The sequence below is a fragment of the Anser cygnoides genome, chromosome 20 (assembly GCF_040182565.1).
Source record: "Anser cygnoides isolate HZ-2024a breed goose chromosome 20, Taihu_goose_T2T_genome, whole genome shotgun sequence".
Taxonomy (NCBI): domain Eukaryota; kingdom Metazoa; phylum Chordata; class Aves; order Anseriformes; family Anatidae; genus Anser; species Anser cygnoides.
The window spans coordinates 11,294,026-11,314,153 of record NC_089892.1 but is presented as its reverse complement, the minus strand read 5'-3'; the positions used below and the strand labels follow the sequence as shown (position 1 = coordinate 11,314,153).

Sequence of the window (20,128 nt, the reverse complement as noted above, 5' to 3'; positions counted from 1 at the left end):
ATGACGGCGGCGGAAGCGGCGGGCGGTGGGGCCGCGGCCGGGCCCGGGGTGGCGCCGGGGCTCCGCGGGGCTCCGCGGGCAGGGCCGGGGGGTCGGGCCGGGACGAGGCTTCCCTGCGCGGGGCCGGGTTCGCCAGGGGGCGATTGCTCGGGGCCCGCGCGGGTGGCAGCGCCCCCGTCCTGCCGCGGGGCTTCGGGCGCAGCTGGCGGTGGGTCGGGGTGCTCGCGGCACCCGGGGGGGGCCGTGCTGCCATCGGCAGCGGGGCACGGCTGGTGCCGGGGGGGTGCTGAGCGCAGGGCTGAGGGCGGTTAGACGGAGCCTGAGCGCGATTCGGTGTCCCCGGACCCTGCCTTTAGTCTCGGTGGCGGGGCGGGGAGCGCAGCAGAGCCCGTGGTGCTGCGGCGAACGGGGCCAAACGGGTGTCAGTCGCTCAGCGCTGCCCCGGCTGGAATCAGCGTCATTGAACCGCCTGGGTTGGAAGGGACCTTAAAGGTCGGCTGGTTCCAACCCCCTGCCGTGGGCAGGGATGCCACCCGCTAGATCAGGTTGGAAGGAGAGCCCAGGTGCCTTGAATCGTGCCACTGGCACCAAGCTGTTCAGCTGTCCCCCTGCTTGCTGCTTGCAGCGTCGAGCCCTCAAATCTCACCTGAACCCAGAGCTGCCAGCGCTCCTTTGAAGCCTGCGTAGGGTGTTGGTGTGACGCCCAGCCCCGAGCAGGTCCGACTCTGCCTCGGCTCCTGGTGATTTCTTTGGTTTTGTCTCTTGCAGATGGCAGAGCGGAGACTCCTCGTTCTTTATGGCAGCCAAACTGGGACAGCTCAAGATACAGCTGAGAGAATAGGCAGAGAAGCCAAGCGCCGGCACTTCCAGTGCCGAGTGGAGGCACTGGACAGCTATGACGTGGTGAGTGGCCATGTGGAGGGCTGCTCCGGGCAGTTCTGGTCTTGCTTCATCTCCAGCAAACCCATTTCTGGGGCTCAGGCATCCTCCACCCATGCTGTGACCTCCTGTGTTTCACCACATCCCAGCTCTTTACCCTTCCTGAGGGCAGCTTATGCTTAGTTCAGCTGAAAATGTGAAAACTGAGCAATGGCTCTTGGGATAGAGGCAGTGTTAGCTGGCAGATGATCAGCCGTGTCCTGTGTTCCTGCAAGGCAGGGAGCACCAAGGAGCTGATGCTGGGGGCAGCAGATGCTGCAGTGCCTGTAGAGGAGGCTGTGTCAGACAGGGTTGTGAGTTCTGAGCTAAATGGGATCTGTCCTCGAGCTCGATGCAGTGAGAGCAGCTGGGTCCAGACAGCTGGGGCATACCTTTGTAGGCTGCTGGCCTGAAGGTGCTTTCTCATGCTTGTTTGTGCCTGCAGGCAAACCTCATCAATGAGCTGTTGGTGGTATTTGTGTGTGCAACCACTGGCCAGGGTGACCCACCTGACAACATGAAGGTAGGACCTGTTCTGTTCATATGGCTTTTATGTACCCGGCCTGTGACCTGATTTATCCCTTGGAGCAACTTGAGTGGTGGATTTTTGTTTGGTTTTTTTTGGAAGGGGGTGTTTTGGGGCAGCACGTGTCATCCTGCAGGATGGTGTGAAATGGATGTTTGCTCACTCAGATCAGCCTTTTGGGGCTTGTCTTCAGTGGTAGTCCCCTACTGCCAGTCTTGTATGGGGCTAAGAAACTTCTCCTGTTACTGATGGGGCATGAGCTGCTGAGATTTCAGCAGGGTGTGCAAGGGGGGAGCCAGCAGCCAGGGTAGGCATCCATGCACAGCAACATGACTCCTGCCCCTGTCCTTCGTAGGTGTTCTGGAGGTTTCTGTTCCGGAAGAACCTGCCACCCTCTTCCCTCTGCCAAATGGACTACGCCGTGCTGGGCCTTGGTGATTCCTCCTATCCCAAGTAAGTAGCTCCGGTGCTCCTTGTGGCTCGGATGAGGCAGTGGTTGGGGAATTGAGGGGGCAAACAGAGGCAGAACTTGGCTCTAGAGCAGCAGCTCGGACAAAACATAATTCCTACCAGCCTTCAAAATCCTTGCCCTACCAACCCAATGTGCCTCCTAACCCCCAAGAACTGGGCTTCTGCCCATTTTTTTTACTTCTGGTCTTCTCAAGCAGATGCTTTTGCAGCGTCTCAGACGTTGTTCTCCCAGTCAATTTTTACAGACATGCTCTTTTCTGAATTACAGGAAAGCCTACACCACAGAAATGTCAGTGGACAAGGCTAACAGGAGGCATCAAACATAATTTTAGGTGGCAGCCAGCCCTACTGATCTCAGTTCTCTCCCAGAAGGTTGTTCCCATGTCCCCAGCAGAGCTGCAGTGGGACAGGAGGGGAGTCTCTTTGAGTCCCTGGGCTGGGCACATCTTGTGTGGCCCTGAGAGTGGTAACAGCAGCTTTTCCGAGCTGTCCCACAGCAGAGCTGTGGGCTGGGCATGGGTGTGTGTGCTGGGTCGGGCTGGACCTGCCCCTGTGCTGCTCTGGTAGCCCCAGCAGCGTGTGCTGGCTTGTGTGTCCTGTTGGAGGAGCCCTGCCCTCCACGGCTGTGATTATTCTCTGCCTAGGTTTAATTTTGTTGCCAAGAAGCTGCACAAACGGGTACTACAGCTTGGGGGCAATCCCCTGCTACCAGTGGCACTGGGAGACGACCAGCATGACTTGGGGTAAGTGCCCGGTGAAGGGGTGGCAGGAGGGGAGGCCCTGAATTGCACTACGATTTTGTCCTTGGGCTGATGGCAGGGCTGCGTATGCTCTACTCCTGCACTCCAGATGTGGCCAGTGGCCTCTTCCTGCCCTGTGTGAGCATAGTGGTCTCCGCTCAGACCTCTCCTGTGCCAGGGCTGGGTTGATTTGCTTCACTGGGATGTTCTGCGACCCCCAGCACGTGCCAAGGTCTTGCAGAACTGCAAGGAGTAACCGGCTGTGCTGCAAAAGGGCAACAGAGGTGGTGTCCCAGGGCCGGCCCAGCATCGTCCAGGTGCAGAGGCAGCATCAGGCCCACCAAGACAGCAAAACCACAGTTGTTCGTGGCACTGCAGCATCCCTCTGCAGTGGCAGCAGTGCACTCTGCTGGTGTAGCATCTCTGGAGCCTGAAAGGATGGTGACAGAGTCACAGCTCTGCTGCAGTCTGAATCTCCCCCTTGCAGGCCAGATGCAGTGATTGATCCTTGGCTCCTGGCCTTATGGGACAAGATCCTCGCCTTGTATCCTCTCCCTCCTGGCCTTGAGATTATCAGTCCTGATGTACGGTAAGTGCAGAGGGCTGCTGGGACTGGCTGGCACAAAATGGCTTCTATGGCTGTTCTCTGGGGTGGACACATGCCCTGCTTTGATCAGGAAGCCTCCCTGCACAGCTCCCAGTGTCCCAAGCATTCCTTGTACTTGGGCCGTGGGTGGTCTCTTCTCCCACTAGATGGGATATCCTCTTGTCCCCTGGCTGTGCATATTGGCTTATCAGCTGCCCTGGCAGGGTTCTGCCCATTTCACTGTCCCAATGCCCTTCTGCCCTTGGCTGGCCAGCCTTGCTTCGCTTGCTCCGCCACCTTTGGGATCTCCTCCTGGCAGACTGGCTGCGTTGTGATCCCTTTTCACAAACCAGCTCCAAGGTACAGGAACAAAGGGTGTTGAATATTTTGGGAGACGTCAGGGCCTCTCCCTACCTCCAGCTTCTATAGCTAAGGTAACAGAAAAGCTGTGACATGGAGGTAACTGCACTGACTGCATTGCTCTCGTTCCTACAGCCTGCCCCCAAAATACACCCTGCACTACCTGGCTGAGGAGTCCATGCACCCTGATGGTGACCTGCTCCAGCCGACAGCACCCAGGGCTGTTCCCTCTGAGCTACATCCCTTTGCTGCCCGGATGGTGTCCAACCAGCGTGTCACGGCAGAATCCCATTTCCAGGATGTCCGGCTCATTGAGTTCGATATTGCGGGATCAGGGATCACGTGAGCATTGTTCTGACTCCCCCAAACTTTTCTGTGCAGGATCAGGTGTCCCATAACCTTTCTTTTTCTTCCTCTCCCCTTCTTCAGTAACACCTGAGACTGCAGCTTGTTTCCCACAAGTGTGGTCCTGGCTGTACTGTACCATTCCATGACAAAGTCAGGGTGTGGAGGGATGTGTGGCAGTGTGGGTTCTGCTCGTGGACCAGCTCTTTGCCTTGTCAGGTTAGGGAGCACGATGTTAGTGACACTGAGAATTTGGCTGAGTTGTGGCCTCTCCCCTGGTGTGGGTGCTGGTTGGGGTTGTGGTGCTGTGCCTGCAGGCCTGCCCCTTAGCTGTGCTCAGCAGGTCCTGCTGCATCTGCAGGTTCAGCGCAGGAGACGTGGTGATGATCCAGCCTCAGAACTGCCCCGAAGACGTGCAGCAGTTCTGCCAGCTCCTGCGCCTGGATCCAGACAGAAGCTTCTTGCTGAAGCCCACGGAGCCTGGTAGGTCCTGCTGGCTGCTCCTTTCCCTCTCTGCTGGGACAGGGCAGCCCACTGAGCCTGGAGCTCTGCTTTTCCTTTGCTTCAGACCCAGTAAATAGGGAGCTGGGAGTGGCTGATGGGTACAGGACATCTGCCTGCCTTGCAGTGCTGGGGCTCGCCTTCCTTCCCAGCTCTCCGTGCATGGGGTTCCCATATTAGGGCTAACGTAGAGAGGGGCCCAGTGGTGCCCGGGCTGCACCCGTGCATTTTGTCTTTGCCAGCCCAGAGTGTGAAGGATCCTACACGCTCCCCAGCCCAAGACCCAAATCAGATTGCTCGCAGTTCTGCCCCCATCCATCTCTGATTCCTTGCTGGAGTGTGCAGGTCCCCCTGCTTTGCCTGCACCCCAGGATCCTAATGCAGATGCTTCAGCAGCCATAGATTGGCACCAACAACCAGAAAGAATCCCTGCAGGCATCCACAGCCCCTTGCCAGGCACTGACGTGGCTCTGCAGTCTGCATGGCACTGGGAGAGTTTTCTTTTCTCTCCTTTTCTGTTCTCTCTCTGGAGTGCCCAGCTCCTCCCTGGGCAGAGCACAGTCCACACTGACAGCGAAACAGGATCCCCCAGAGATCACAAGGAATTGAAGATGACAGGAAGTAGCTCTGAGATCTCCTGGAAAACTCACCCCAAGACCTTCCTGTGCCTCAGGCCTTTATGAGGCTCTGACCTGTGCTTTCATTTGTTCCCTTCTTTCCTGATTGCCTCTGGGAGTGAAGGAACACAGACATCTTCAGCATCACACTCTTTTTGCCCATACAGAGAGAGCACATGAATCCTTTGATATCCTCCTCTACAACCTTCCTGGTGTGGTCTTCTCCAGGAAAGGAGAAGTTGTGGACCTTTCAAAGGATGCAGAGCCGTTGCCAGCCCCTCTGCTTGCTGCCAGCTGAAGCTAGACAGTGCTGTGAGGACCCTCTGATGGGCTTCTGTGGCCCAGGAAGTGTCCAAGCCACTGTGATAGGGAAGAGCTGCTCTGTCTCCAGGTTGCCACAGCTCCATCCCCACCATCTCTGAGTACTCTTGTTCCCGATCTGTCCCAGCATCGATCCCTGGCATTTCAGTCCACCTGCAGGGATCTGCCTCTCATGAAGATCCTGACTCATGCACCTGCAGATCAGCATGTGAGCATCCCCATCCTTTCAGGAATCTGTCAAGCTGTAAAACACATTGCTGTCAGTTTGGCTTGATTGATCAGATGTCGGATTTTGCAGAGCAATTCTGTGGTCCTTTTTTAGGTAGCAGTGGTCAGGACTATTTTCATCCTTCCTTTCACCCCACCTGCTGCTGCACAAGAGGATGTTCTCAGCACCCACAGAGGTTACAGCAGGCACCTGCTGTTTAGCCAGTAACTGCTCTATCGAGACCATATTTCCTGTCTTCCCCCCTGCATCTCTTTGACTGTCCCTCAGCGCTGGGATTTTGGCCTGCCAGGCAAACCCAAGAGAAATTCAGGCTGCTCCTCACACCTTTGGGAGGGAACGAGGAGACAAGGACAGGCCCAGCACATAGAATACTGCTGTTTATTTCCACTGTGGTGTGTGGGCAAGGTGGGATGCGTACGCGTAGGGCCGTGTCCAAAAACACCTAAAAAAAATTAAGGGAATGCTCAGCATCACTGACTTTCTCTGTTGCAAGCCTGTGTGCTTGCAAAGCAAGTTAAGGAGAGCAGGAGGGAGTGGGAGCATGTCAGGGGGAGCAGCAAAGGTGGTGGCTAAAGCCAGCTCCGCTAGCACCTTCGTGTAGTGTGTGGATGCCCCCAGGCAGCAGGGCTGCCCTTGTTTGGATGTCTGGGGAGTGCCAGAGCTAGCCCTGAGCTCGCCCTCGTGCCTCGCTTGCAGGCACAGCCCTCCCTGCCCTCTTGCCGCAGCCCTGCACCATCCGGCACCTGGTCACCCACTACCTGGACATCTCCTGCGTGCCGCGGCGCTCCTTCTTCGAGCTCTTGTCCTACTTCTCAACGAACGAGCTGGAGCGGGAGAAGCTGCAGGAGTTCAGCTCTGCACAGGGCCAGGAGGAGCTGTACAGCTACTGCAACCGGCCCCGCAGGACCACTCTTGAGGTACGCCTGGCGAGTACAGCAGGCCCGTCCATGAGGGCTGTGCCATTGCATAAAGCACCCAAGGCAGAGGAGGCAGTTGATGGAAGGGAAATTTCTTGACTTTCTTGAGGAATTTAATTTACTTTACCCATTTTCTGAAGTGTCCTTGGATTAAGCAGGCTGAGACCTGCTCCAAATTCTCAAGGCTCTCTTGGTTTCTGTGCCGCAGCCTGGGGATGAGGGCAGGGCAGTGGGACAGGGAGATTGGTGCTCAGAAATACCTGGTGTGATGCCTTCAGCCAAGGGCAGTGTGGGACAGCATTATGGGACAGCTTCTGCTGCCCCCAAAAAGCAGACATGGGGTGCACCAGGTCTCACCTCTCTGTGGCTTTACAGGCCCTTTGGGATTTCCCTCACACGACGTCTGCAGTTCCCCCGGAATACCTGCTGGACCTCATCCCTCGCATCAGACCCCGTGCCTTCTCCATCGCCTCCTCTATGCTGGTAAGAGCTCAGCCCTTGGCCTTATGTTGGGCTCTGAGCTGAGCGCCAGGGCACTGCTGGTGCTGTGCACACCGCAGACCTTCAACGTGTAGTCCCCGACCCTGTGAGCACCCACAGCCCACCCAAGACCCTTCTGCAGATGAGGGCATCCTCCTGCAGCCCTGCAAGCGCTAGGGCTGGCGCAGTGCAGAGCTGTGCTGTGCGGGTCACAGGGAGCTGTGGGATGTGGTGCCACGGAGGCTGGGAGGCGCCCGGCTGCGGGAAAGGGGTAATGCTGCTCCTGCTGCTGCCGGGAGGTGGCGGTGGGACCTGGCCTCGGGGGCCTGGCAGACGTCAGCCCAAGCACTGGTGGCATGGACCGGGGTTGGACTGTCTCTGTCACTGTTGCCAGCTACACAGAGCATTGTCGTGGCAGTGCTGCTCTGGGAAAACCTTCCCTAGCTGAGAAGGTTTTGGGCAAGGATTGCTCTGTTCTGTGCCCAAATGGCTGTTTCAGGCTGGGATGAGCGTTGCAGATCCCCTGGCAGGAGCTGGGCACGGACTCTGTCCCTGGAGGAGGCGTTGGGTGCTTCCTGCAGAGCCGTGCCAGGCATCTCGATTCTCATGGCTTCTGTCTGCACACAGGCTCACCCCGACCGGATCCAGATCCTCGTGGCAGTAGTGCGGTACAAGACGCGGCTCAGCAAACCCCGCCGTGGTCTCTGCTCTACCTGGTTGGCTTCCCTCAACCCAGAGCAAGGTAACTTTACTTGGACGACGTGAGGACCTTGGGTGCTCACCACAAAGCACAGTGGTCATCCCATGGGACTGTGGTGGTGTGTGCTGGCCACGTGCTGGAATTGTCTCGACCTTTGGTGGAACACCACTGCCAGGAGAACAGGCTGAATGCGTGGTAGCTGCCCTTCTTTGCTGCTCCCATCCTCTCAGAGCATGGTGTGCTCCCCTAGCTTGCCCTGAGCACTGTGAGCTCCTCATTTTCTCTGTCATTCAACCCTCCTGCTCCCAGTGCCAACATGCCCCACTGTCCCCACAGGGGGCTGCTCCTGGCATCCTGGAGCTCATATTCCTCTGACTGCTGGACATCTCCAGCCTCATTACATCAGCTCTTGGAAGGATTGTCCTTCGTATGAGCATAGCCATCCTGTCCTGCGAGGCTTGTGTGTGCTGCTCTTCTGCTGTAACCACAAAACCTCTCCAGCTGGGTCCCCATGCAACTGTGACAAGCTTACAAGTTCTCCTTGCTGCAGGATGGTGGGGGATTGCTCTGACTCCAGGACAGGATGGGGATCTTCACACTTCTCCTTTGGCTCCTAGAGGAGGCAGGCCTTGCCCTCCTTTACAGGGCAGCCAGGTAGAGATTTCCACTGCTGTCTTTATCCAGGCACCAGGTGTGAGGAGGAGGCTGTCCCACTGCCCTTGTGCTGGGGGCTTCTTGCCTTGTTCTGGGGCTGGCTCAAGTCCTTGCAGATACAGTCCTGAGACAGCTGAAGGGCTTTTCACACACACACACACACACGCTGTGCTTTTGGCACCACGATGCTGGGTGGTGGTCAGCCAGGCACGGGATGGATCTCTGGAGCACTGTGGAAGGGCTGGATGCTGGGTCCGGTGTTGTGGGTGCAGAGGTGTGGAGTGATGCTAGTCTGTGTGTTTGTTTGGCAGGTGAAGTCCGAGTCCCTCTTTGGGTGAAGAAAGGAGGAATGAAGTTCCCAGCTGACCCTGACACCCCTGTGATCATGATTGGCCCTGGCACAGGGGTGGCACCTTTCAGAGCAGCAATACAGGAGCGGGTGGCACAAGGATGGAAAGGTGAGGGGCGGTCACTAGAGGGACTCAGGGTGCCCCTTGCTGCAGGCAGGTCTGTGTTCAGCACAGGGGAAGGAAGGACTGGGGGCTCTGGAGGGTTTGGACAGGCCCCAGCGTTGCTGTGGTTGGGTGGAAGCAAGCTGGGCTCTGGGGGAGCTCAGCACCAGAGCTTGGTGTGTGCAGCCTGTGTGATTATTCACAGGCTGTGCTGCCAGGCTGCCCCGTGAGGCAGGGCAGGGCTCTGCGGCGGCTCACTGTCATCTCCCTGTGAGTGGAGCTGGGTTGCTGAGTTCGTCTTCTGCTTTGCAAGGAGCTGTGCCTCTGTCCTTGTTCCATCCTCGTTGCCCTGACTCAGCTGTGGGTCTCCACAGGAAGCTGCAAAGGGGCTGGCGGAGGGAAACAGCACCTGGGGCTCTCCCTGCCCTACCCGCCCCGCACCTCCTGCGTTCCCAGCACACGGGGACCTCTGGTTGCCACAGGTCACCCGCAGTCAGGCTCACACAACTCCTGAGTTTTGTGGGTGCCAATTGCCCCCAGCCATTGCAGGGTGTTTGTTCCACCCAGCCCTCATGGTCTGCTCTCTGCAGGGAGCTGCTTGTTCTTTGGCTGCCGCCAGAAATCCAAGGACTTCTACTGCCAGGCAGAGTGGGAAGAGCTGGTGACAAAGGGCTTCCTGACACTCTTCACGGCCTTCTCCAGGGACCAGGTTAGTTCTTGGAGGAGGAGAGAAGCATCTCAGGCAACACTGATGAGGGCCTGCTGGTGTTTCTGGCCCCTATGCCTGTTGGCATGGTCTGTGAAGGGCCTGGTGGGGTGGCACAGTGGTCACCTCGCTCCCCTGCATCACCTGGGTGCTGGCCAGGATTGCCACTGGCAGCACAGTGCTGCTGCCTGGCTGGGACACGACTGGCTGAGCTGAGCTGGAAAGGTCACTAGGACGGGGCTGGCAAGTGCCGAGCAGATAAGGTGTTAGCCAGCTTTGTTTGGCTGGACCACGTGAGTGATAAAAGGCTCCCAGGCCCCTCAGAGGGGTCACCAGGCAATAACCTTTCTTGGTTGAATGCCACCCTCCCCACTGTGTCGCTCTGATCACCGGCTGAAGCTGAGGAGCTTTGGCCTCCTGCCCTATTTCATGGTACCTCCGTGCCACCTCCCCAGAGCCTCAGCTGCAGAGGCAGAGGCTTCCCAGAGGGAAGAGCACCCCGCTCCTCAGCCCTTCATTCTGCTCCCGAATTTCCCAGGCAGTGTCCTTGGTGGGCAGCTCTTCCTCAGCCCCCCTCTGGGCTGCAGGGTTTTTTTTTTTAAGTTGCAGGAGTGGCTTGGCGAGCTGGGACTCTGACTGCGTTGCCCAGTCCCTTGACGGCATCAAAAGCTCAGCCTGGCTTTGAAATAGAGATCTGATAAAAAGGGTCAGTGAGGATTGGTATTCCTGGGTAGCTCAGCTGCACCAGTCCTTTTCTCCTGGCTGTGTGTATGCACTGACGTTAAGCCAGCATCTTTCATCTGGTCACTTGTAAAGCACGAGTTGAATGCTCTGTGAAGGCTTTCCAAGCCTTTGATTAACAGGAGCGGCTCTGCAGAGGTTTTTTTGGATGGCTACTCTGACTTTTTACTGATGGCTCACACAGTGGAGGGGAAACGTGTAGCTCCCCAAATCTGGAGAGCAGCCCCAGAGCCTCCTCCTGCCCTCCAGGCTCTGTAGGGACAGGACTGGCTTCAGCGTGTGCCTCCCAGCCTCTCCGCTTTGCTGACTTCATGGAACAAAGCAGGTTGTCATAAGGGTCTTCTGCCGCGTCCTTGCAGTTTTTTTCACAGGGAAGCGAGTGGCAGCAGAGCCAGGTGGGATGTGCTGCATCAGGACGTTGTGCCCGGAGTCCTAGCAGATGTTAACTTGTCAGAAATGTGTTTTCAAAGAGCCTGGCAGTCTCTTTGAGCTGGGATGCTCCACAACTGAGAAGGATTTTCCTCTTCTCTCTAAGGTGCCCTCTGCAGTGACCTTCTGTCACAGCACGTCTGCCCTGCAGAGCGGACTGATCCCTGCCTAATGCGCCTGTCGCTAATTCTCAGCAGGATGCCCTGGGGTTGAGCCGAGACGTCGTGACCTGAGTTTGTCACTTGGGTGCTCTGGTTTCCAGGTAGCTTCAGGTCCTTAAATGACCTGCTCAGAGCCCTGGCCTTGCTGGTCGAGCCTCTGTCAGCACTTAGCTGATTAACGTTAATTACGCTGAAGCTGAGCTACTGGCTGGCTGTGTCGGTGTTTGCAACAGGCTTGCTTACCTCCCGCAACTCACACGGCGGGGCTGGGGCTGTGGAGCTGTGCCCAGGGGTGACCTGCCTCCGTGCGGTGGGACTGCTGGGGCCCCGTGGGACCAGCTGGCTGTAGGGTGACAGCCCCGGTGACAGCCAGCGCCGAGGGCTGTGCGGGGCGTTCCCACGCGCACCTCCAGACTGCGGGCAGCGGGAGCCTGGGATGCAGCAAGAGCCTTGTTGCCCGTGGGGCTGGATGGGAGGTGGGGCGACGCGGGGAGGAGGCTGCGTCTGCAGCTCGCCTCACCCCTTTGCAGAGCCTGGCGTGGTGGGACATGCAGCAGAGGGCCTGGCCTGCATCACAGTGTCACCTTTGTCACGGAGGAGCTGTCTGGGCCGGCAGTGAATTCAAGCACGTTGGCCGTGGAGTTCCTCTTGGGCAGGCGCCAGGGCTGTAGGCAGGACGCTCGAAGTCTTGCGGCTTAACCCTTTGGAAGCTCTGCTCAGCTGGTCTGGACTGTGCCAAACGCCAGCCGTACCCAGTGCCTAAGCGCAGCGGAGGGGCAGGGAGTGGGACCGATGCCATCCCTCCTGGCTTCCTGCCCTTTTGTTCTGTCGCAGTCCTTCAGCTGGTGACAGGGCAGGCACCAGCAACCAACGGTACGAGAAAGGGTCTCTGCCCAGCAGCAGCCCTGGCACAAGGGGCCGTGGAGCCTCCTCTGCCCGTGCAGGGAGAGGAGGGAGCCCTCGGGGGGTACCCTGGCTCACGGCTCTGCACCCTTGGCTGTTCTCCGGAGCTGGCAGCAGGCGGGGAGCAGCCAAGGAGTCTGGGGGCTGTTCGGGGGGGCTCTCCCCACTGAAGCTTCTGCACCCGCCTCCCACTGACCTGCCTGATTGCAGCGGTGTGGGTGTGGGATTCCCCTTCCCTGTGCAAGAGTTGGTCCAACTGCTTTGCCAAGCTCCCGGTGCCCCCCACTCTCCAAAGGGGCTGTACTTCTTTGAGCTCTTGTGAGCAGCCCCTGGGAGAAATCCCAAGGGCCATATGGGTGCTGGGGCTACTGGCAGGCTCAGCGCTGTGTTTCCCTGCAGGAGGAGAAGGTGTACGTTCAGCACTGCATCCAGGAGAACCGAAGGCTGGTGTGGGAGCTGCTGACCAGCAGGAGTGCTCACGTCTACCTGGCTGGGTGAGTGAGGTCTCCCTACAAGGACCAGGGGAATAGGGTCACATATGGTTGCTTCTCCAGCTCCCTGGAGGCTTTTCCACTGCTCAGCCTCCAGAGCAGTGCTTGCACCCCAGCATGTCTTAGGGGCCTACATTGGCTGCTGCAGAGGGACTGCCTGCATGGTTCCTCCTCCCTTTGCATCCCGCTTGGCAAGCCCTGGGCTGAGAGGGCCATTTCTCACCTACCCTGCACTCCGGTTAGGAGGGGCAGAGCTGGCACCATGGTAAAGCTGCTTCAGCTGACCCCGTGAGCCCGTCCCTGCACCTGCCAGTGCCTGTGGCTGGTGTCACCTCCCAGCAGGGGCTGCCTGGCCTCTGACCCATGGCAAGTCCATGTGTGGGAGAGCCTCTCTTCACATGTCTCTCCTCCAGCGGGGCTTGTTCAAACTGCGCCAAAAAACAACAACTTGTGCAGGTCCTGCAGCTGCTCGGGTGGGCAGGAGGCTTCTGAAGCAGTAGCTTCTGGGACCTTTGGCACATCCTGGCTGGCTCTTTGCACCCCAGACTGCCTCCCAGGGGCAGGGATGGGCCGCGTTGCACCGTGCCTTGCCTCCTGTGACAGCTCAGCCATTTGCCAGCTGCTGAGCCTGGGCTGGTTGGAAATCTCCAAGTGGTGTCCAAAAACCGGGGGTTGGGAGCATTTGGAGGCAGAGCATGTGCGGCTCTGTTCCTAGCTCTGTGACTCTTTTCCAGGGCAAACCCCTTCCCCCACCTGCCCTTGTTGCTGCCTGTATGGCAGGGAGGAGGCTGCTCGCCTGCTGCCCGGGGCGAGTGTTGTGAAATGCAATGGGCTCCTTGAGCTGATGAGAGGGAAGCGGTGGTGTTTGTCCTGCAAACCCTGTGACCTAGAAAGCACAGCACAAGCCCTGCTCCTGTGCCTTGCTGTCGACACAAGCAGCAATTGCAGGAGGCTCTTTTCCTGCTTGTCCTCACGAGAGCAGGAACTTCCCGGTGCCTTGCAGAGCGCGACCAGCCTCGCTGCATTCCCGGGAGAAGGAGAATTTTGCTGACTACCCAGGAAGCGTGGGCCAGGCTGCTGGCCACCCCATCACTCCTGTGCTGGCACTGCCGCCTCTCCCATTGTGCCTCCCCGCACCGCAGGGCTTCCTGGGACCCTCACCCCAAAGTGGTGATTCCTACCCACAGACGTGGGGCTCGGGTTTGATGTCCTCCCTCAAGTTGTATGCCTTGGAAAGAGCAGAGCTTGCATATCTCCCACCATTGCAGGATTTTGAGGGGGCCATGAAGATGGGTGCTGGTGTTTTGGACGTCAGGGTTTTTCTGAGACCTACCTCCATGGCCAGTCATTGTCCCATGGTCCGTCCCTGGCACAGGGGTGGCTCTCAGCCCCGGCCAGGCAGCTGGGAGCCAGGGCTATATCTTCTCACTAACTGTGCCTTGCTTATCTAGCCCAGGGGCCAACATGTTGAGAGTCTCTTGCTTCTGCAGGAGATAGATATTTGACATGTTTTCCATCACAGACACGGCTACATTATCTTGCACTTGCATATCAATGCCTGACTCAGAAATAATACAACTCTTCCAAAAACAGAAGACCTCCTTTCTGTGTATTTTGGGACATTAATCAGCTTCAAATGCAAATCAAAATTCTGCCTCGTTCTTTAGAAACAGTGAGGGCAGTGCCAGATGCTCATGCCAATTGGAGCTGTCTGGGAATTTTTTTTTTATTAGATGTTTTTAGTAGCACAGTTCGTCAAATGAAACTCTCCAGGAAAAAGTCTGAATTTCTTATTTCCCATAAGAAATAATTGCACTTGGAAACGTTGAATCCTCTTTGAGTATTTTTTACACAGGAGCTCATGTTTACTTCACCATTTCTCTTACTTTGAGGTTAGAACTGACTTTCATTACAATTGTCACCATCAAAACAATCATTTTAGATTTATTGCAAGGAGACAGTGGGTGGACTGAAGTGGCTGTGTTCAGTCTCCTCTGCAGCAGTCATCCTGCCCAGCTCACAATCAGACACGTTTTGCATTGAGTGTCTCCCCTGAGATGAAAGGATCATTTCCTGACCTCGTGCTAATAAATTATAACTCATGCCTGTTCCCTGTGCCCCTCTAATGATGCTGATGGGAAATGAAATGGTACAGGATCCAGAGCTGAGGGCACTCAGCTGTGATGCTCCTCAGCCAGGGACTAGGTACCGAGGCCACATCCTTGCTTGCGAGTGCCAGTGCTTAAAAGCCCTGCATGGATAACGGCGCCGCTTTCTAGGGAGCGGTACCAGCTGCCTCCTGAAGCCTGTCATTTATTCTGTGCCAGGGAGCCCGTGTTGCAGGGTGAGGCAGGTTCCCACCAGCCCAGCTCAGTGTCAGCCCATGTGGCCAGGCTTGTGCTGGGGGCCAGTGGGGCCAGCTGCGGGGACTTGCTGCCTCACTGGAGCACAGGGAATGTGGATGTGCCCCAGGTTTTCCTGCTTGCCCTCCATCACATCACCTGCTCTCTCTTCCAGGAATGCCAAGCAGATGCCAGCGGCGGTGGCTGAAGCCTTGCAGTCAGTGTTGCAGCTGGAAGGTGGCCTGTCGCCCTCCGAAGCAGAGAAGTATTTAACAGCCCTGGAACAGACCCAGCGCTTCCAGTCTGAAACCTGGTCGTAAGCCTGGCTCCCTGCCTCCCCCTTCCCTGTGAGCTGTGTCTGAATAAAGGAACCAGCAAAATGATCTGCCTCTGGCATCATCCTTGGGCTGAGGTTCTCCCACCCAGGGCAGAGGTCTGGCGGAGGGGTTGGATTTACCCAACCTGCCCTTCCCCAATGGCAGCAGGGCCACAGCGGGCAGGGGGATCCCTCTCCTGGGGGTGTGGGTGAAGCCTGGCTCCCCGTGTCTGCTCCCTGCTGGGGCAGAGGTGAGAGCTCTCTGTGCTGGGATGCTGCTGGCTGGCTCCTGTGGGGGTCCGAGCTGCTGTCCTGGGACTTCCAGCTCCCAGGGCCCCCCGTGCTGGATGAGCAGCACCCGCGGGCATTGCTAGAGCTACGGCTTTGGGGTGGCCGTTGTTTGTGGTAGGACCTAAAGGAAGTGAGCTGTTGCATGGGAGTCTCCCCACCCGGCATTAGTCAGCAGCAGCAGCCTTGCTGTAGGAGGCTGCCTTGACAGACCTGTTCCCCCTGTCTCTGGTAGCCAAGGCCAGTGGGGACAGGCACAGGAGGAAGCTTCCATCCCTCTGTCTCTGCTGCTGGTTCGTCTTCCTGAGCCTGCTCAACACTGAGGCCTGAGCTCCTGGAGCACCAGTGGTGGTTTCCATTGAGTTTTCCCATTCCTTGAGCTGCTGCTTTGCTGGACCCATCCTCTGCCCCAGCCTAGGAGCTGCCTCCAGCCAGAGCCAAGCGAGCTGGCAGCCCCCAGCCCTTTCCCTGGCATCCCTGGTGCTGCCAGCCCTGCTCCTGCCCCGCTGGGACCAGTGCCACCACCTTCCTAGCCCAGTTCAGCGAACTCCATGCTACAGTGTAAATAGCAATTAGGGTCCAGGCCGTGAGTCAGGGACGGTCCCTGGGAGTGGGCTGGGACAGGAAGGGACAGGGCTGCCACACCGTGCCAGTGACCCAGCCACCGTCCCACACTGCAGATCACCAGGGTCCTGTGTGGGTGAGCGGTGCTCCAGGGCATTGCTCGAGCTGCAGATCCGCTCTGCACCGCAGCAGTGAGAGAAAACGGGACGTTTCTGGGGTCTCCCCACCCTGCAGTGGTACCTGTGCTGCCTTGCTGAGAGCAGCTGCCAGGGCAGAGCTGGGCGTCCCCAAAGAGCCAGCAGGGAGCTGCTGCATGTCAGCATCCCCCCCTGTGTGGGGCACTGTCTGGGCTGCGCTCACCCCTCCAGTGGCTGCAAGCCACTATCGCCATCAGGCTGTAGGGGACACAGCATGGAGAAGTGTCCCAGTGCAGGGACCAGCCGGGGGGACAGGGATGAGCTGGGCTCTCCCAGTGGCAAAAACCACCCAGACCATCCGCAGGCAGCGAGGGGTGGCGGGGACACAGCACAGGGGGCAGAAACGAGGGCGGTCACATGGAGGGAGAGCGGTGTGGGGTGTGCACCAGTGTGCTGGGGCAGCGCTGGGCCCATACTGGTGTGCTGTACTGGGGCTGTGCTGGAGACTGCTGGGACATCAGTGGGGGCAGTGCTGGAGCAGTGCTGGGCTCATACTGGTGGGCAGTGCTGGGGCAGTGCTGGGGCTGTGCTGGGGGTCTATACTGGGTCTATACTGGTGTGCCATAGTGGGGGCAAGGCTGGGCCTATACTGGTGGGCTGTACTGGGACCTCAGCTGGGGGCAGTACTGGGGCAGTGCTGGGCCCGTGCTGGCAGGCAGTGCTGGGGCTGAGCTGCGGGCGGCCCTGGAGCAGCACCGTGCCCTTTTCCCTGCGGTTTTGGGGTGCCTTGGCCCCAGGGCTCCGCTCCATGTTGGCTCCCGGGGTGCGGAGCGTGCAGGGCGAGGGGAAGAGGCGGCCGCGGGCCCAGCTCCTCCCCGGCTCCCACGGGAGCTGATTGGCGCGGCCATGGCCGCCTGCCCCGGGCTGCCTCCATTTGAGCCGCTTCCAGAAGCTGACAAACCAGCCTGGTGAGAGCTGGGCCAGCCCCGGCCCCGCACGGCTGCGGCCCTCGCCGGAGCACCTCGCATCGCCCGGCTCCTTGTCTTCCTCCGGACTGCGGTGGGTCAGTACTGCCTTGGCACTGGGGAGGAGGAGGAAGCGGTTGCCGGACGCTCCTGGCGATGCCCCTTTTGGGGTGGTCTGGTCCTGGGGGCGATGGGGATGCACCGCGTTTCGGGGGCTTTTGACCCCTCGGCCTGGCAGGTGTCCCCAGGCCATGATGGAGGGATGACGGGACCCCACGCTGCTGCTGCCGCCCTTAAACCCTCCTGGCAGTGGAGCTGAAGGGCACCGCCGGCCCTGGAGCAGCACCGGTGTCCCACACCCGGCCCCAAGGGGACTCGGTGGGTGGTGGGTGAGGGGGGCGGCTGCCCCACGGCTGTCCCCATGGAGCTGGTGGTGGGTGAGGAGCTGGGGCCTGGCTCCCGGCCCATGCAGGCAGCCGGCGGGGAGGGCCAGGCTGGGCGGCGGGGCGAGAGCGAGCCTGAGGGGCTGGGGGGCCCCACGGAGCTGCCCCCGCTCTGCAGAGAGGCACCCGCTGCGGCCTGGGGCAGCTGGAGCCCGGCAGTGGCAGAGGACACGATAGAGCCGCTGCTGAATGGGTGCCACAAGCCGCCCACCCACGGTGCAGTCCTGACGGAGGGGCAGGACCCCCCCACCGCCACCATCCCCATCCTGCCCCACGAGGAGACCCCGGTGCCCCCGGAGGGGTCTCCCAGCCTGGGAAGTGCCTCCAGCTCCATCCTGAGCCTCTCTGCCGAGGATGGGGAGACATCTAGCAGCGAGACGACGGTGCCAGAGCCGTGCCACACGCCGGTGGGCGGCGAGGACGAGTGCCCCATCTGCACGGAGCCCTACGACGACCAGCGGCACAAACCAGCCCTGCTCAACTGCAACCACGGGCTGTGCCGTGCCTGTCTGCGTGCCATCATGGACACAGCTGCCAGCGCTGAGTTCGGCCGCGTGCGCTGCCCCATCTGCCGCCAGAAGACCCCCATGCTGGAGTGGGAGATCTGCAAGCTGCAGGAGGAGCTGCTGCTGCTGCACGCCCAGCCCAGCCCCACCTCCGCCCTGGCAGCTCCCCGGCCCCCTGTGCTGCCGCCCCGGCGCCCGGGCCTCACCGGTGCCCTCGAGCATCACTTCCAGGTGCGCTTCCACACCAGCCGCATGTTCGGGTGCCTGCCCTGTGTGCGCTACCCGCCCTGCCTCATCCGCGGGCTGGGGCGGCTGGAGCGCCGCTGCCGCTGCTGCTACCTCCTGCTGCTGGCCCTGCTGCTGGTGGCCGAGCTGTTCAGCCTGCTCCTCATCTTCCTCCCCATCGTCCTGATGGTGCTGCTCTTCCTCATCCTCGATAAATAGTGCTGGGTTTGTGCTCCCGGATGCTCTGCAGTGCAGGGTAGAGATGCCAGCTTGGGACTGAGCCTGGGAAGCCGGGGAGCCCTGGCGCTGCCGGTGAGCCCTGAGCAGGTGAGGCAGTGCAGGAGCTGGGGCAGTGCCCGAGGGAGGCAAGGCTGGAGCTGAGCATCGCCTGTGTCCCATGGGGCACCGCGTGTCACCGTGCCGTGGCCCCAAAGGGATGGATAGGGCAGGAGCAGGGTTCTGCCTGCCCGCGCTGGGGGCACATCCCTGGGGCTGGGAGCCGGAGGAGCTCTGGTGGTGGAGCAGGACTGAGCTGTGGGATCTGCTGCCCACTCCCAAGACAGATGGAATGGGGTTTTCCCCGGCATGGACTGAAAATACAAATTGCATTTGTACCACGGCAGTGTCCGTCTGAGTTTGGTGTCTGGCAGGGCAGCATGATGCTGCACTGGCTGGGGACGAGGACAGCGGGGGGTGCTGAGCGTGTCCCTGGGGCCAGCCCTGCCATGCATCACCCCATGGAGGAACGCCAAGGCAGGCACTGCATCCATCACACCTCAGGGCCAAGCAATGGCTTGAGGAGGGGACGGGGACTGCCAGTGGTCCCCGGCCCCCTGGAAGAGGACGCCTGCCCCCCCCACCCCCAGTGCCCAGGCTCCCACAGCTTCCCACCCCCAGCCGAGCGGTGCCAGCCCGTGCTTGTGCCTTTCTCACAGCTGCTCGCCTCCCCGTGCATGGAGATAAGAGAGCAAACACTGCTCTGCTCCTGAAGGCTCTGCACAGGCAGTGCCGAGCAGGACCCACAGGGCCCCAGCTCACAGCACCGTGCCCACAAGGGCAGGCAGGGGAGCCCGTGGCACCGGGGCTGTGCCAGCCTCTTCTTGGGACCACCGGCTGCCCGCCTGCACTGGGAACACCTCAGCAGCGACGTTCCTCCTTGCTTGGCAGCCAGCCTTGCTGGGGGCACAATGCACTGCTCCCCAGGCCCCCCTGCAGGGATGCCCAGCCCATGGCACGGCTCCTCTGCACCCGTGCTCCCAGCCGTGCCGCGGGACATGGGGCTGGCGGCAGCTTCTTGGGAACACCCGCACCCCTGGGGCAGCCGCTGAGGCCACCTCCACGGGGGAATTGGCTTTGCTCTGGGAAAAAGCCCCCTGCACTGACACTGAATGCTGCTTTGCATCCGAAGCACTCTTCCTTTGACCATGAGCAACATCAGCAGAAACTACCCAAATTTTCACTCTTTTACTCCCCCAGATCCCACCCAGGGGGCTGCATCCCCCCAGCCTGTTTGGATTGCCCCAACTCTGGCAAAGGTGCTGAGGGCACTGTCACGATGCTGCCACTGCCTCAGGCTGCAGGACGGTGTAGGGGGCAGAAACAGGAGAGGGGCACCCCAAAATGGGTCAGGCAGAGACCGGCAGGGCCCCCTCCACCCCACCTGCCCCATTACACCGAGGAGTAATTATTTATACAAAGTGGAGCATCTCCATCAGGAGAACTGTGAGCTTGGCCTGGCTGGGGGCGTTTTTTGGCTACATTGGGCCTGCAGGGAAGGGAGGGCTCACACGGGGAGGGGGGGAACATCACCATGTGGGACACCTGGCACACATCCCTGCTCTACATTACATTGTTGGGGGGGTGGACTTTTTTGGGCAAACCAGGCCACAGCTGTCCCCATGGGGACCGGCACTGGAGCACGATGCTCAATGCCATCCTCCAGCACATCCATGCTGCTCTCTCCGAGCTGTCTGGGGGCTCGAAGCCAGAGAACAGCCCCTAAATCCCCCAGGGGTAGGGTCCTGGGGGGCTGCGGTGTGGGACCAGCCTCAGGGTGGTGGCATCGCAGGCGGTGCGAGCGCGGGCGGCCAGCCC

General features: G+C 59.7%; 2 protein-coding genes across 4 annotated transcripts; both read left to right on the top strand.

The window, feature by feature from the left end:
• Window positions 1–31: 31 nt before the first annotated feature.
• On the top strand, window positions 32–14,973 carry NDOR1 (NADPH dependent diflavin oxidoreductase 1). 3 transcript variants are annotated; one of them, XM_048055804.2, is made up of 15 exons: window positions 32–208; window positions 769–903; window positions 1,364–1,441; window positions 1,800–1,897; window positions 2,560–2,658; window positions 3,143–3,244; window positions 3,737–3,943; window positions 4,308–4,429; window positions 6,311–6,531; window positions 6,907–7,014; window positions 7,639–7,753; window positions 8,677–8,823; window positions 9,408–9,526; window positions 12,157–12,251; window positions 14,766–14,973. In XM_048055804.2, exons 2-15 carry the CDS (start codon window positions 769–771, stop codon window positions 14,908–14,910), a joined length of 1,791 nt encoding a protein of 596 aa, XP_047911761.2. In that variant the 5' UTR covers window positions 32–208; the 3' UTR covers window positions 14,911–14,973. The 3 variants fall into 3 exon arrangements, with proteins under 3 accessions (XP_047911761.2, XP_066836810.1, XP_066836809.1); XM_066980709.1 differs by lacking the exon at window positions 9,408–9,526; XM_066980708.1 differs by lacking the exons at window positions 12,157–12,251; window positions 14,766–14,973 and adding an exon at window positions 10,800–10,880.
• A 133-nt stretch (window positions 14,974–15,106) lies between these two features.
• LOC125181321 (RING finger protein 208) lies at window positions 15,107–18,651 on the top strand. The gene has a single exon (XM_048055817.2). It carries the CDS (start codon window positions 17,282–17,284, stop codon window positions 18,251–18,253), a length of 972 nt encoding a protein of 323 aa, XP_047911774.2. The 5' UTR covers window positions 15,107–17,281; the 3' UTR covers window positions 18,254–18,651.
• The last annotated feature ends 1,477 nt before the right edge of the window (window positions 18,652–20,128 follow it).

Coding starts and splice junctions, on each gene's coding strand:
- NDOR1 (XM_048055804.2), top strand. CDS start 769: ATGGCAGAGCGGAGACTCCTCGTTCTTTATGGCAGCCAAACTGGGACA. Junction 1,442..1,799: donor ACCCACCTGACAACATGAAG/GTAGGACCTGTT, acceptor TGTCCTTCGTAG/GTGTTCTGGAGGTTTCTGTT. Junction 1,898..2,559: donor GGTGATTCCTCCTATCCCAA/GTAAGTAGCTCC, acceptor TTCTCTGCCTAG/GTTTAATTTTGTTGCCAAGA.
- LOC125181321 (XM_048055817.2), top strand. CDS start 17,282: ATGGAGCTGGTGGTGGGTGAGGAGCTGGGGCCTGGCTCCCGGCCCATG.